At 41.8% G+C, this 15,000-nt stretch overlaps 1 protein-coding gene across 2 annotated transcripts in view; it reads left to right on the top strand.

Annotated features, from left to right (window-relative positions):
* Positions 1-15,000, top strand: part of LOC144977518 (uncharacterized) — a 277,462-nt gene that overhangs the window by 199,497 nt on the left and 62,965 nt on the right. For both annotated transcript variants that reach the window (XM_078922821.1, XM_078922820.1), the window contains exon 6: positions 13,730-13,858. In XM_078922821.1, the coding sequence (XP_078778947.1) occupies positions 13,730-13,858 (129 nt within the window). The remainder of the gene's footprint in view (positions 1-13,729; positions 13,859-15,000) is intronic.

Genomic DNA, 15,000 nt, shown 5'->3' with positions numbered 1-15,000 from the left:
AAGTGCTTTCCGCCAGATCTAACAAACCCAGCTACCCATGAAAAGGAGGTTTGAAGAAATTAAAATCTCGATTGAACCCAGGATCGATCTTGGTGTCCCTTTTGCGTGTGAAGCGAGTGCTCTATCAACTGAGCTAACAGGAAACCCTTTGGATATGATAGAGATGTGGTTAACAGGGATGGGGGGGGGGGGTCGTAGGGGGGGGGGGGGGGGTTCGTGGGGGGGGAACTTCCAGTGATCGATAATAATAATAGTAATATGCACTCTCACGATGGAATGTCAACAATGTTTTGACGGCCGGTTGGCTACTTCCCTAAATATATATTGAACCGGTGACTCTAGCCATTGACTTTTTTTAGGATGAAGTGGTTCCTTAGATAGAATTGGTTGTGAAGGATGTGTAGCAGTCTGTGTGTGTGTGTGTGTGTGTGTGTGTGTTTGTTCAGGAGATGAGGGGCGGGGGGGGGGGGGGGATAGGAGGAAGCGGTTTCAGTCTCATGTTAGGATAATTGATCCGCAATCCGGATACACACACACACATACACACACGCACATTATATACACACACACACACACAAACACTCACATCCTCTTATATTGGGTAGCAGGCACCATACCATGATTCTATCTAAATAACCCCACGCCCATAAAACTATACAAGATAACCATCCACCAGGGCACACACACGTATTAGCCTTGCCATCCACCCATCTACGGATTCATCCGTGAACATCTATCAATCAATCCCTGAATCCATCCATCTACCCCTCCATCCACCCATCCGTCTGCACATCCATCCATCCACCCATCCTTCTGCACATCCATCCATCCACCCTATCCGTCTGCACATCCATCCATCCACCCTATCCGTCTGCACATCCATCCATCCACCCTATCCGTCTGCACATCCATCAATCCACCCTATCCGTCTGCACATCCATCCATCCACCCTATCCGTCTGCACATCCATCCATCCACCCTATCCGTCTGCACATCCATCCATCCACCCATCCGTCTGCACATCCATCCATCCACCCTATCCGTCTGCACATCCATCCATCCACCCATCCGTCTGCACATCCATCCATCCACCCTATCCGTCTGCACATCCATCCATCCACCCATCCGTCTGCACATCCATCCATCCACCCTATCCGTCTGCACATCCATCCATCCACCCATCCGTCTGCACATCCATCCATACACCCTATCCGTCTGCACATCCATCCATCCACCCATCCGTCTGCACATCCATCCACCCTATCCGTCTGCACATCCATCCACCCATCCGTCTGCACATCCATCTATCCACCCTATCCGTCTGCACATCCATCCATCCACCCATCCGTCTGCACATCCATCCATCCACCCTATCCGTCTGCACATCCATCCACCCATCTGTCTGCACATCCATCCACCCATCCGTCTGCACATCCATCCACCCCATCCGTCTGCACATCCATCCACCCCATCCGTCTGCACATCCATCCACCATTCCATCTCCACTTCTATCCATCCATTAATCTATCCATCCATCCATCTACCAATCTATTTACCCATCTACCCACAATTCTATATACCAATACATCCATCCATCCAACCATCAATCCATTAATTCATCCTCTGTCTACCAATCCAACAATCCTTTCATCAATCAACTCACCAATCCACCTATCATCCACCAATCTATCCATCAATCCACCCATCAATCTATCCCCCCATCCACACCACTCATCCACCCATCAATCCACTCATCCACCCATCAATCTATCCCCCCATTCACACCACTCATCCACCCATCAATCCACTCATCCACCCATCAATCCACTCATCCACCCATCAATCCTTCCCCCCCATCCACACCACTCATCTACCCTTCAATCACCAAAACCATCCATCAATCCACTCATCCACCCATCAATCTATCCCCCCATCCACACCACTCATCCACCCACCAATCCACCCATCCATCCATCCATCCATCCATCAATCCACCCATCAATCTATCCACCCATCAATCGACCCATTCACCCACCCATCAATCCACTCATCCACCCATCAATCCCCCCCCCCCCCCCCCCATCCACACCACTCATCCACCCTTCAATCACCAAAACCATCCATCAATCCACTAATCCACCCATCCATCCTCATATCCATTACTCTGTCAACCCATCCGCATCTCAATCACCATTTCCAGAGCTTGCACCGACAGCTGGGACCATAAAAGACATGCTTATCATACCGCCCTGCCTACCTGAGATGGTCTTTCACATTCTCTACCTACCTATCATTCCACATAAAATAGGACTCGAGAAATTAATGGACCCAGAGTTTTGCCCCGGCTTCGGTCGTGAGAATTTGACCAAAATTGTATTTGAAAAGTAGTCTTTCAGAGATCATCTTCTTCTTTTTACTTTCTTTCTTCCGTCCGTCCTTCCTTTCTTTCTTCATTCCTTGACTCCTTTCTTATTTCCTCCATCACTTCCTCCCTCCTTCCCTCGTCTCCTACCTTCCTTCTCCCTCCCTTCATCACTCCTATAATACCTTCTTTCTTTCTATTATTTCTTCATGCCTTCTGCCCTCTCTCTCTCTCTCTCTCTCTTTCTCTCTCTCTCTCTCTCTCTCTCTCTTTCTCTCTCTCTCACTCATTCTCTCTATCACACTCCCTCATTTATTCATTTCTTCACATCAATACATTATGAGGTTTCTCCTCCTCCTCCTCCTCCTCCTCCTCCTCCTCCTCCTCCTCCTCCTCCTCCTCCTCCTCCTCCTCCTTCTTCTTCTTCTTCTTCTTCTCATCATCCTCCTCCGTTCCCTTCTCCTTCTTATCTTCTTCCATCTTCATCGTCCTTTTTTCTTCTATAGCCAGCTCCAAATAGCACTCTACCCAATGTAAACATAATCATGGTATAGAAATCCATTCTCTCAAAGGTCCCATTCTTTTGTCGTGTTCGAGGTTTCTGTCAATGCTGCAGGTCAATCCGAAGCAGTAGCGGTCTATTCATGTCCGAATCGGCCGTACTCGGGAAAAACCAATATTTAAAAAATTGGCCAGAAAACTCGTCCTTCAAATTTCGATCGATTTAAATGACCCTCATCACATTTGTGACCCTTCGCCTCAAAACGGTATTAAGTCGGGTTGGTTAAGATATTGAAAATTGAATCTATAGCCAGAGAATCAGACTTGTGTTGAGTTTGTATGTTTTATTGAAGAGAATGGATACCATATTTTAAGGTGCTAATGCCAACAATTTATATTTTTGACCAGTTTGACATTTACTTCGGCTTTTATGCATCTGGTTCGTTCCGACATAATACCGTTTTAAGACGATGGGTCACATTTTCTCTCACCAATTATCCATCCATCCATCCATCCATCCATCCATCCACACACACACACACACACACACACACACACACACATATATATATATATATATATCCCCCCTTTCTCTCTTTCTCTCTCTCTCTCTCTCTCTCTCTCTCTTTCTCTCTCTCTCTTTCTCTCTCTCTCTCTCTCTCTCTCTCTCTCTCTCTTTCCTCCCTCTCCTCTCTCTCTCTGTGTAACATACCACCCTCCCCCCACCCCCTCCTCATCCTACCACACCAGACCAGTCCCAATAATCCTCACCTCAAAGGCCAGCCCACCACCGATGTCTGAAGTTATACTGAGTATAGTAATGTAGATGGATGACCAAAGGCCATTACGTATTTATGTGACCAGTTGACCACCATGGTCATAGGCCATGCATAAATAAACAAGATAATATTGATCTCAGTCTAACTTACTTGTCGCGTTGCCGTTCCTCTCTATTTTGTTTTTGAGCGATTTTACGTAACTCGCAGTAATTAGGGGTACAACCATGCGGCTATGTGGTCTAGTGGTATGACACTCGCTTTCGGATCGAAAGGTCCTGGGTTCGAGCCTCGCGCTCGGCGCATAGTTGAGTTCTTGGAAAAGGCTCTTTACTCATATTCTCCCACCGTACTCAGGTGTAAAATGAGTACCTGGTCGTTAATAGCGTTGTCTTTGTACGAAAAATTGTAATATCGCCTACCAGGCGCCATGTCCCGTCCTACATGTTAAAAGTTGCTGTTGACCAGGGACACCTTGTAAAGCGCTTTGAGCACATTTAGTGGATATTGCGCTATATAAAGCTCAATCTTTAACCATGAAGCAACTCAGAAAAATGAGTGGAGCAGGCACTTATGTTGATAATAAGAACAAGAAATGAAGTGAGTAGGAAAGTGCCAGAAGACAACAGAGGTCGTGGATAGCTTATTCGGTAGCCGCCTCAAGATTCCCCGGCGGATCAAACCTCTGAGGTCCCTATTATCGCGATCGGCGGATCAAACCTCTGAGGTCCCTATTTTCACGATCGGCGAATCAAACCTCTTAAGTCTACATACGAGCTTTGCGTACCATGTTTTATGTAATTTTGGGCGGATCAGACCTCTGATGACATAAGAGGTTTGATCCGCTCAAAGTTATCAGAGGTTAGATCCGCCCAAAATTAAATAAAACATGGTACGCAAAGTTCGTATGTAACTTCAGAGTTTTGATCCGCCGATCGTGAAAATCGGGACTTCAGAGGTTTGATCCACCGACCATGGAAATGCACCCTGTGTGTTAAAAACTTAAGATTTATAAAGCTCTATCTTTTTGAATGGCAATTTGACATAAAAATGAAAAACGTTGGATTTGTATTCATGCGCACCACAAGATTATTTTTGATTGCCAATCAGCTGTCTTTTACAGTTTATTTTGAACCAATAAATTGATCGAATATATAGGGATTGAGATTAGCGGAAGAGTAGCGTCCCTTGATTGGACGTCACCCATAGTCTGTGACGTCACCGGCGGAAAAGTTATTAGAGAGAACGTCATGTTGGTTGTGCGAATGCGTCTCTCGTCCTCGCTTCCGGTGAAAGCGGCTTGAGACACTTCAAAACCAAATTGACGTTCTCTCTGTAAGGTGACGTCCAATCAAGGGACACTACTCTTCCGCTAATCTCATTACCTATCGTTGAATAAATTTCCCAATGGGAGGGGTTGAGTAATGGCCGTTCTTCAAATTGTTTTGACGTCGTGGCATTTTCAACTTTATTTTCCATCGAAAAGTCACAACAACAGAATTATCGTAATTGCCAGTACCCTCGGCGTTGTAACTTTGACTTTAAGGTCAACTTGCATCCCCTTTGACAAAGAAATGTCAAAAGTCACAGCTGTGTAAATCGGGCAATAATATTTTGGGTACAAAAATCGCTGAGCGAGGCAATACCGAAAACAAGGTTACTACGTGAGTATATATATATATATATATCTTCTTCTAGGTTCCATGCCTGGTCCAGGCTTCGGATACTGCATGAATTATCTCTCTCCATTCCTCCCTGTCTCTTGCTTTTTCAAACAGCTCTTGGATTGTTAGGTTGGTGAAGCCCTTCAGTTGGTCTATGAGTGTTTTTCTTTGTCTCCCCGGGCGCGTTTACCAGGTATTTTTCCACAACTTGCCAGGTATTCATTCTTATCTTTCCTTACTATGTGTCCGAAAAAGGATAGTTGTCGATCCACTATTAAGGGCATTAGTTTCCTTTGTTGGTATGTTTGTTTTAGCACTTCTTCGTTCGTTTTGTGTGCGGTATACGATATTCTCTGCATCCTTCTCAAGCACCACATTTCAAAAGCTTCAATGTTCTTTTGTGTTTCTGCATTTGTAGTCCAGCTTTCGCATCCGTATAACAAGATTGGCCACACGTAGCACTTCAAGACTCGGAATCTAATCCCGAACGACATCTGTTTGTTTTTCAAAATGTTTCCCAGGTCCATGAAGGCCTGTTTGGCTTGAGTTATTCTTGCTCGTATGTCTCGGTTACATCTTCCATCTGTTGTCACTATTGAACCTAGGTATTTAAAACTTTCTACGTTGGTAAGCTGCTCGCCGTGAATCGTTATATTGCAGGTGTTGTTGTTTTCGGGGTTTTTCTGTATTACCATGCATTCTGTTTTGGTGATATTCACTTCCATTCCCTTGGCTTCACTATCTACTACCACTTTGTCAACAATCTTTTGAAGTTGGATTTCTGATGTTGCAATGAGTACCGTATCGTCTGCGTATCTTATATTATTTATGTTATGACCTCCTACTTTTATTCCCTCCATATTATTTATGCCCCTCATGATTGTTTCTTGGTATAGATTAAACAGATCTGGTGAGGCAACACACCCTTGACGGACTCCTTTCTTAATAGGAATGGAATTTCCTGTAGAGTTTCCGATTTTGATAGATGCCTGCTGGGTGTAGTATAATGTTTGCATGAGTCTGAGGTCTTTCTCATCAGCGCCAATGGAGTGCAGTTGTTTTAGTATTTCTTCGTGGCGTACTCTATCAAAAGCTTTTTTGTAGTCGACAAAACAGAGGTATAGTGGGGTCTGAACCTGTATAGCTCTTTCACTTAAAACACGGAGGAGGTATATATATATATATATATATATATATATATATATATATATATATATATATATATATATATATATATATATTGTGCGCTTGGCTAAGAAGCTCACATCCGGAAGTATAAAGGACCAACGCACAAATCTATGTGTAACCTTGAACTTTTATAATCTGGTTAATACAGTTTAGTGAGAATTACCCATAAACGCGGATGGCAAAAAAAAAAAAACAATAACAAAGATCTGAGTGACGCCATCTTCTTTCTATCTATTATTTTGACCTACCATAGTGGGTAGGATGCCATTTGCTGTGTCTTCTATCGTAGCCATCGTTATGTTATAGCCTGACACTGAAATCCAAAAGGACTGGCAGTTTGACGTCATATTATTTGGTTTTTGCACCGCCTAGTGAGTTGTCGTTAGCAGAGCTCATGGAAACGTTATTTCATTGGTTGAACTATTGAATACAATTCACGATTTGTTTTCTTTTATGGCAAAAGACTGGCATTTTGACGTCATTTTTTGGTCAGTATCAGGCCATTTACGAAGGCCACGCTTCTATCCCCCTTTATCCATTTTCTGAGTTGCTTTTTGTTATTGTCTTGGATTGGGATTACTCGGTTTTGTAGTGGCCTTTGCCGGAGTCCTTGGCTGAGAGGGAAACAGTCAAAATGAATAGTATTAGTTTTCGTAGGTGATATTCTTTTTCCTTGTAAATCATGTCTCTAACTATGTACTGATCGTTATATTTTTAGTGTTGACATGTGGACACTTGGGTCTGTTCCCCTCAGTGGGATCATGTGCTTGTGTCTGGATGATACGTTTAGATGATCTCAAACTAAGTACATTGATTGTATGCCCTTGGAATCTAAACCTGTCCCCTATTTGAACCAATCCCCCCTTGTCTTACTTTTTCTGTGCTCTTTAATTGCAATTCTATATTTATTTTTTTTTACTATCCCATTTTCTTCCCTTTTTACTGGCGCTGAAATGACCTACTTGTGCTTTTTTTTATATAGGGCAATATCCACTACACGTGCTCAAAGCGCTTTACAAGCGGTCCCTGACCAACAGCAACACTTAACATTAAGAACGAGACATGATGCATGTTAGGCATTATTAGACGTTTATTTTCCAGAGACAACACTGTTAACAACCAGGTTCTGATCTGAAAGCGAGTGTAATAAATATATTATCTGTCTTACACCAGTGCCTGCTCCCTAATTCGTTCTCTAAGCTCTCTGCTTTGTCTAGCACTTTTTCATACAGTTTTTTAAATATATCTGCCTTACACCAGTGCCTGCTCCCTAATGTGTTTCTCTAGGCTCTCGGCTTTATCTAGCACTGTTCCATACACACTTTTTCAAAATATATCTGCCTTACACCATTGCCTGCTCCCTAATTCGTTCGATAAGCTCTCTGCTTTGTTTGCACTGTCTCATACACATTTTTCATATATCTGCCTTACACCAGTGCCTGCTCCCTAGTGTGTTTCTCTAGGCTGTCTGATTTATCTAGAACTGTTTCGTACACTTTTAAAATATATGCCTTACACCAGCGCCTGCTCCCGAATTCGTTCTCTATGCTCTCTGTTTTATCTCGCACTGTTCCATACACTTTTTCAAAATATATCTGCCTTACACCAGTGCCTGCTCCCCAATTTGTTTCTCTAGGCTCTCTACTTTGCCGGGCATTGTTTCAAACACACTTTTTCATCTCCCTTTCTTACACCAGTGTCTGCTCCCAAATATATCTGCCATACACCAGTGCCTGCTCCCTAATGTGTTTCTCTAGGCTCTCTGATTTGCCGGGCACTGTTTCATATACACTTTTTCATATCCCTTTCTTACACCAGTGCCTGCTCCTTAATTTGCTTCTCTAAGCTCTTTCAAACACTTTTTTAAATTTCTTTATCTCACAAGTGCTTAATTCGTGTTGATTCATTTCTAGCTTCATGAGCCATTATGAGCGTAATAATTCTATTTATATAGTCAAAAGATAGTCCGTAATAAAGATGAGTAGATATAAAAACAATTTAAAATCTTTTATGGGGAAATAAATGCTGAAATTGGCTTCATAGTATCAAGGAAATTGCCAACGAAAAGAGATGAATTGAATAGATAAACAAGGAAATAGTTAAATAAAAAGACAAACTGTGGATTTTAACATCTGATTCTAGCAATATCTCTCTATTAATCTATCTATCTATCTGTCTATCTATCTTTCTATCTATCTATCTATCTATCTATCTATCTATCTATCTATATATCTATCTATCTATCTATCTATCTATCTATCTATCTATCTATATATCTATCTATCTATCTATATATCTATCTATCTATCTATCTATATATCCGTTATTCCATCTACCTATCCATCTACCTATATATTTAACCATCAATCTATATATGTGTCCATCTTTCCATCTATCTATCTATCTATCTATCTATATGTCCATCCTTCAATCTATCCATCTATCTATCCATTACCCCATCTATCTAGTTATCTAACAATCCATCTAACCACTTGTCTATCTATCTATATATCAATCAATCTATCTATCTAACCATCTTTCTACCCATCTATCTATCCATCTTTCCTTCCTTACATATATCAGTCTATCCATCTATGTTTCCGTATGCCTGTACCTCTATTTTTTTCTACATTTATGTCAAGAATGCAATCTGTATATTACTATAGCACTGTTCCCACGCGCCACGACTCTTAAAAGCAAAGAAAAAAGTACAATGATCATTGAATAAAGGGCGGCCGGCCGTATGGCCTGGGAGGACTACACTAAAGTCGAAGCAGCCTCTTATGGTTCACACTACTATGTTATGACGATCGACCCAATCAGCAAAGTCCGGTCCGCATTCGTGCACCGTCGCAAACCCGCCTGGTAGCATCGTCACAACACACCTTTCGACTAGATGCTCTGCCGTCTCGGGTTCTTGCCCACAGCGTGGACATATTGGACAGGAAGTTAGACCCCACCGATGTAACGCACTTGCCGTTAGGCAGCTCCTCGACCGAAGCCGATTCGCAGCTACCCAGTGTCTCCTCTTACTGGTATCAAAGCCTGGCAACTTCTCACCAAGCTTAGAGGAGTGTAGGTCCCCGCCCCACGAGAGCTTGAATTCGTCCAAACCGACTTCCATCTCGTATGTGCAGCTCTGTCCGTAGTCAGGGACTTATTTCGGCTCAAAACGGGGGCACCGTCCATTGTGCACATGAGAGGGGTATCCCCATTCCCTCTCTCTTTGATCTTACTAAAGTCGAAGCTCTATGGGTCTCAGCACGAGTTTGGGAAGACCACAGCGTTCCTGCATCTTGTTGGCCTTCAGCCATAAAGACATCATGAAGAAGAAGTGCGGCTATGTGGTCTAGTGGTATGGCACTCGCTTTCGGATCGGAAGGTCCTGGGTTCGAGCCTCGCTCGGCGCATAGTTGAGCCCTTGGAAAAAAAAAAACCTCTTTACTCACATTCTCTCACCGTACTCATGTGCTAAATGAGTACCTGGCCTAACAGGCGGCATGTCAATGTCCCGTCCTACATGTTAAATGTTGCTGTTGACCACGGACCCCTTGTAAAGCGCTTTGAGCACGCTTAGTGGATATTGTACTATATACAAGCTCAAAGAAGAAGAAGAAGAAGAAGAAGAAGAAGAAGAAGAAGAAGAAGAAGAAGAAGAAGAAGAAGAAGAAGAAGAAGAAGAAGAAGAAGAAGAAGAAGAAGAAGAAGAAGCAAAGAGGAATAATAACATCTAACTCTCTGTTTTCTGTCTTTTTCTTCTTACACCTTTGCCTCCTCCTTCTCCTCCACCATGGCGTATGGTATTGATATTGATGAGTGGATCTCTCAAAGCGCGTCATTAAAAACTCCCCCTGATGTATTTGAAATGGCCCGTAAAACACGAGAGATCTACGTTTTACGATTATACCTACCGCCTCGAATTGGATTCAGTAGTCTGATGTCACGCCGCCCGGCAACGGCGGCCATCTTGGTTCTAGACAAAGAACATCATTACTTTTTAATTCTTCATGTTGGCTAGAACTTTTCATATACCTTGTGATCAAAATGTGTAAAATTCAAAACATGATCAAATTTATGTTTTTTTTCCCTCTGGATACGCTTTTATGCTCGCCGGAGAAATATTTCATACGGGCGTCCGCCATTGTTCCGATAGTTTAGAGCCAGTGTTACTAAGTTACCATGCGTCATTAGGAAGGAAGTGACGTTACGACTGTTGAAGAGTATTATAGATAGTATGCGCTTGGCTAAGAAGTTCATAACATTGCCATCCGGAAGTATAACGGACCAAAACACAAAATATATGTAATCATGAACGTCTATAGTCTGGATAATAACGTTTTGTGAGTATTACTCATAAACGCGTGTGGCAAAAAACAATAAAAAGGACCAGAGTGACGTCAACTTCATTCTATCTATATCATCCATACAATTTAAATTAAATACTATCTTTTAAATATACACACACAAGTACGGACTAAAGGCCAGAGATTCCATTTTTATTAATAAAGTATATCTTATCTTATCTTATCTCTTATATATTATTAATTATGATTATTACTAGAGGTTATACTCCAGTCATTAATTAATTACAGGGACGGTAAATAGATAACCAACATTATAAAGGACGCTTACAATAGTTAAATTACCCTACCCCCCTCTCTCTCTCTCTCTCTCACACACACACACACACACACTCTCTCTCTCTCTCTCTGTGACTCTCCATCTCTGACTCTCTCTCTCTCTCTGTGTGTGACTCTCTCTCTATCTCTCTCTCACTCTCTCTTTCTTTCTTTATCCCTCTCACTCTCTCTCTCTCTTTCTTTCTTTCTTTACTCTCTCTCTCACTCTCTCTCTCCTTCTTTATCTCTCTCACTCTCTCTCTCTCTCTCTCTCTCTCTCTCTCTCTCCTTTCAGTGTGCAATATAATAATATAAACAAACGCAATTTGTGACAGTGGAAAAAAAAGAGCATGCACTTCTCCTCACTTCTCATAAATCACTTGAAATAACCAGCCCATTGTTTCGTCTGCATAGTTACTTATATTATATTATTTGAATAGTTCTGGGTGAGCGATATTGCTGCCAGATAATAATACCTGCTGGGAGTCAGGGCTGCCAGATGGGAATGCCACGTGCTTCTACTATCAAATTATATATATATATTTTTTTTTTCATATTTATTTTTTAAATGCCAATTTTTTTCCTAGTCTTGTCGATTTTTTTTTTTGTTTATCAAAACCGATTTTGATTTCCAAGTTCGAGGGGTTGTGGTGATTTTGGTTACATTTTGTGTCTTGTACATCTGACGTTTGGTTTTTCTCTTTTTGTCATAGATGCCTGCTTGTGTTAAAAGTTGATTAAAGCTTTAGAAAGAATGTTCAAAGTAAAATCTCATTTGTCTCTTTTGTGATCCAAATCTACAACAAGGGTCATAGTGTTGATTATAGTATTTGGCCACGTGAGGTTCTATTTGGCCAATTTTTAAAGTCGAAATTGGCCTCTAAGAACTCTGGCTATCTGGCAGCCCTACTTGGAGTTCTGGTTTATGGTTGCTGGTGGGAGAGATTAGATTACCTTTTTATTATAATAATATTACATTCTGCAATTGGTCTTTAAACAAAATTAAAGTTATATAATATACTAAGCTGCTAGAAGCTGTGATGTGGAGAGTAAACTAGTAATAAACAAAAATCAATATGTGGTCTTGTGGTATGACACTCTCTTTCGGATCGGAAGATCCTGGGTTCGAGTCATTTCGGCGCATGGTTGAGTCCTTGGAAAAGGCTCTTAACTCACATTCTCTCACCGTACTCAGGTTTAAAATAAGTACCTGGCCGTCAACAGCGTTGTCTCTCTCCGAAAAAAAATTTGTAACATCGCCTAACAAGCGTCATGTCGCGTCCTACATGTTATGTGTTGCAGTTGGCTAGGGACCCCCTGTAATGCGCTTCGACCACCTTTGGTAGATTTTGCGCTATATAAAAAAGCTCAATATAACAGCTTCAAAAAAGAAAACAAAATAAGATAAAAGATAAAATAAGATAAACTTTATTTATTATCCATTTCTGGAAATTTACGTTGGGTATTTTGCCGTAGACTAATGAATTTGTGAAAATAATGAAGCAAATAAGTAATAAGAAAGAAATTTGATGACGTGGACTTAAATCAACAGAAACCTGAACAAAACTAAAACAAAGTTTTAAAATATAATTTTTGTTTTTAATCTCTCATATTTCTCCAATTGTCTCTCTCATTATCTCTTTCTCTTTCTCTCTCTCTCTCTCTATCTATCTATCTATCTATCTATCTATCTATCTATCTATCTATCTATCTATCTCTATATCTATCTGTTTCATTTACTCACTCCTTCACACATACACACACACACACACACACAAACACACACAAAATACCAAATCACGGAACGTTTCGGGCTCAAAACTATTCTTCAGCAAATAACAACATTAAAGAATATGAATACATCGCTTAAAATTCATACAGACAGACAGATGGCAGAGAAGCATTTGACGTCCTGTCCTGTCCGCAAGTTCTTGCTTGAGGGAGTTTTAATGTGCGGGCTATGTGGTCTTGTGGTATGAAACTCGCTTTCGGATCGATCGGAAGGTCATGGGTTCGAGCCTCGGTCGGCGCATAGTTGAGTCCTTGGAAAAGGCTCTTTACTCACATTCTCTCATCGTACTGACCGTGCGTTAAAAGCGTCGTCTTTGTCCGAGAAAAAATTTGTGATATCGCTTAACAGGTGTCATGTCTCGTTCTACATGTTAAGTGTTGCTGTTGATAAGAGACAACTTGTAAAAAAATTGAAAAATTGAGCTTTACATAGCGCAATATCCACTAAATGTGCTCAAAGCGCTTTACAAGGGGTCCCTGGTCAACAGCAACATTTAACATGTAGGACGCCTGTTAGGCGATATTACAATTTTTCGGACAAAGACAACGCTGTTAACGACCAGGTACTCATTTAACCTGAGTACGGTGAGAGAATGTGAGTAAAGAGCCTTTTCCAAGGACTCAACAATGCGCCGAGCGCGAGGCTCGAACCCAGGACCTTCCGATCCGAAAGCGAGTGTCGTACTACTAGACCACCTATCCGCTGTTGGTAGAATACCACTTGTAAAGCGCTTTGAGTACGTTAATTGGATATTGCTCTATAAAAATGCTCTTTTATTTCTAGTGCTCTAGTTCATGATCGTTCTTATTTGTTATCATCATTTCCAGATATGTTTTCTGGGCTGACCAAGGCAGCAAAAAGATCGAAAGAGCCTGGCTGGACGGATCTAATAGAAAAGTCTTGGTGGATAGAGAACTCTCATGGCCCAATCAAATGGCTGTCAGCTATTCTACCCGGTAAGTAAACATTCAACGTGACAAATGTGATTCAACGTCTCAAAACGGCATTATGTCGGGATGAACTAGGTTGTAGGCAGGCGTCCTTCCGTCTCAAGATGCGATGCTTTGCGCATGCGCCCTGTGTGTTTTTAGTCTCATCTGTCTTGTTAGGAGCAGCGACGGGTGTGGCTCAGCAGCCCGATCCTTGCATGGCAGTCTCCACCGCAGTTGCTGCACACGTAGGTTGACTGTGTGTTTAGTGCTTGGTTCTGCTGCTTCTCTTTGCTCTTTGCTCTCCTCTCCTCAAATTTCTTTTTTCTCCTCTCCTCACCTCTCTTGACTCCCTCCTCCACCGCATATCTCCAGCCACTATGGTCGTCAGCAAGCGATTCCTATGTGTTTGAGTTGATGCCTGTCAATTTCGTGTCTCGCTTGCAGACATCATAGAAACGCAGAGCTGGTCGGCAGGTTGGTCGACGTCCAGAAGCTAATTCACCGCACATGATTGATGTCTTTGGGTATGCGCCCATCGTACATCCTGTGCACGTGACCAAGCCATCGCAAACGCCGCTGACAGAGCATGAGATGCATGCTGAGGGAGTCTGCTCTTTCTAGCACAGAGATGTTGGTGAATCCGTCATAGACAGCGAATGTGGAAGTTTTCCAAGCGGTTCTCCTATCTGGCATATTATGTTCTCGGGATGAACGAGATAAAGAACATGAATTTATAGACTCCAATATGAAACTTGGGGTTAATGTCTATAAGTTATGGTGGAGAATAAACACAATTTCTAATCATGCAAAAGATGCAAGATCATATTTCTTATCATTTATATTTTAAATTTACTATTTGGGTTCCAACCAAAGCAAGCTGTTCTTAATATTACAGGCGTTTATACAAGATGGAAACCCATTGATGAGGTTCTTATCTTTACAGGCGTTTATACAAGATGGAAACCCATTGATGATGTTCTTATCTTTACAGGCGTTTATACAAGATGGAAACCCATTGATGATGTTCTTATCTTTACAGGCGTTTATACAAGATGGAAACCCATTGATGATGTTCTTATCTTTACAGGCGTTTATACAAGATGGAAACCCATTGATGATGTTCTTATCTTTACAGGCGTTTATACAAGATGGAAACCCATTGATGA

The sequence above is a fragment of the Berghia stephanieae genome, chromosome 7, assembly GCF_034508935.2.
Source record: "Berghia stephanieae isolate SIO BIC M18660-M18661 chromosome 7, UCSD_Bste_1.3, whole genome shotgun sequence".
Lineage (NCBI taxonomy): Eukaryota > Metazoa > Mollusca > Gastropoda > Nudibranchia > Aeolidiidae > Berghia > Berghia stephanieae.
Note: the sequence above shows the minus strand (reverse complement) of the source record. Positions and strands in the feature narration are given on the sequence as shown.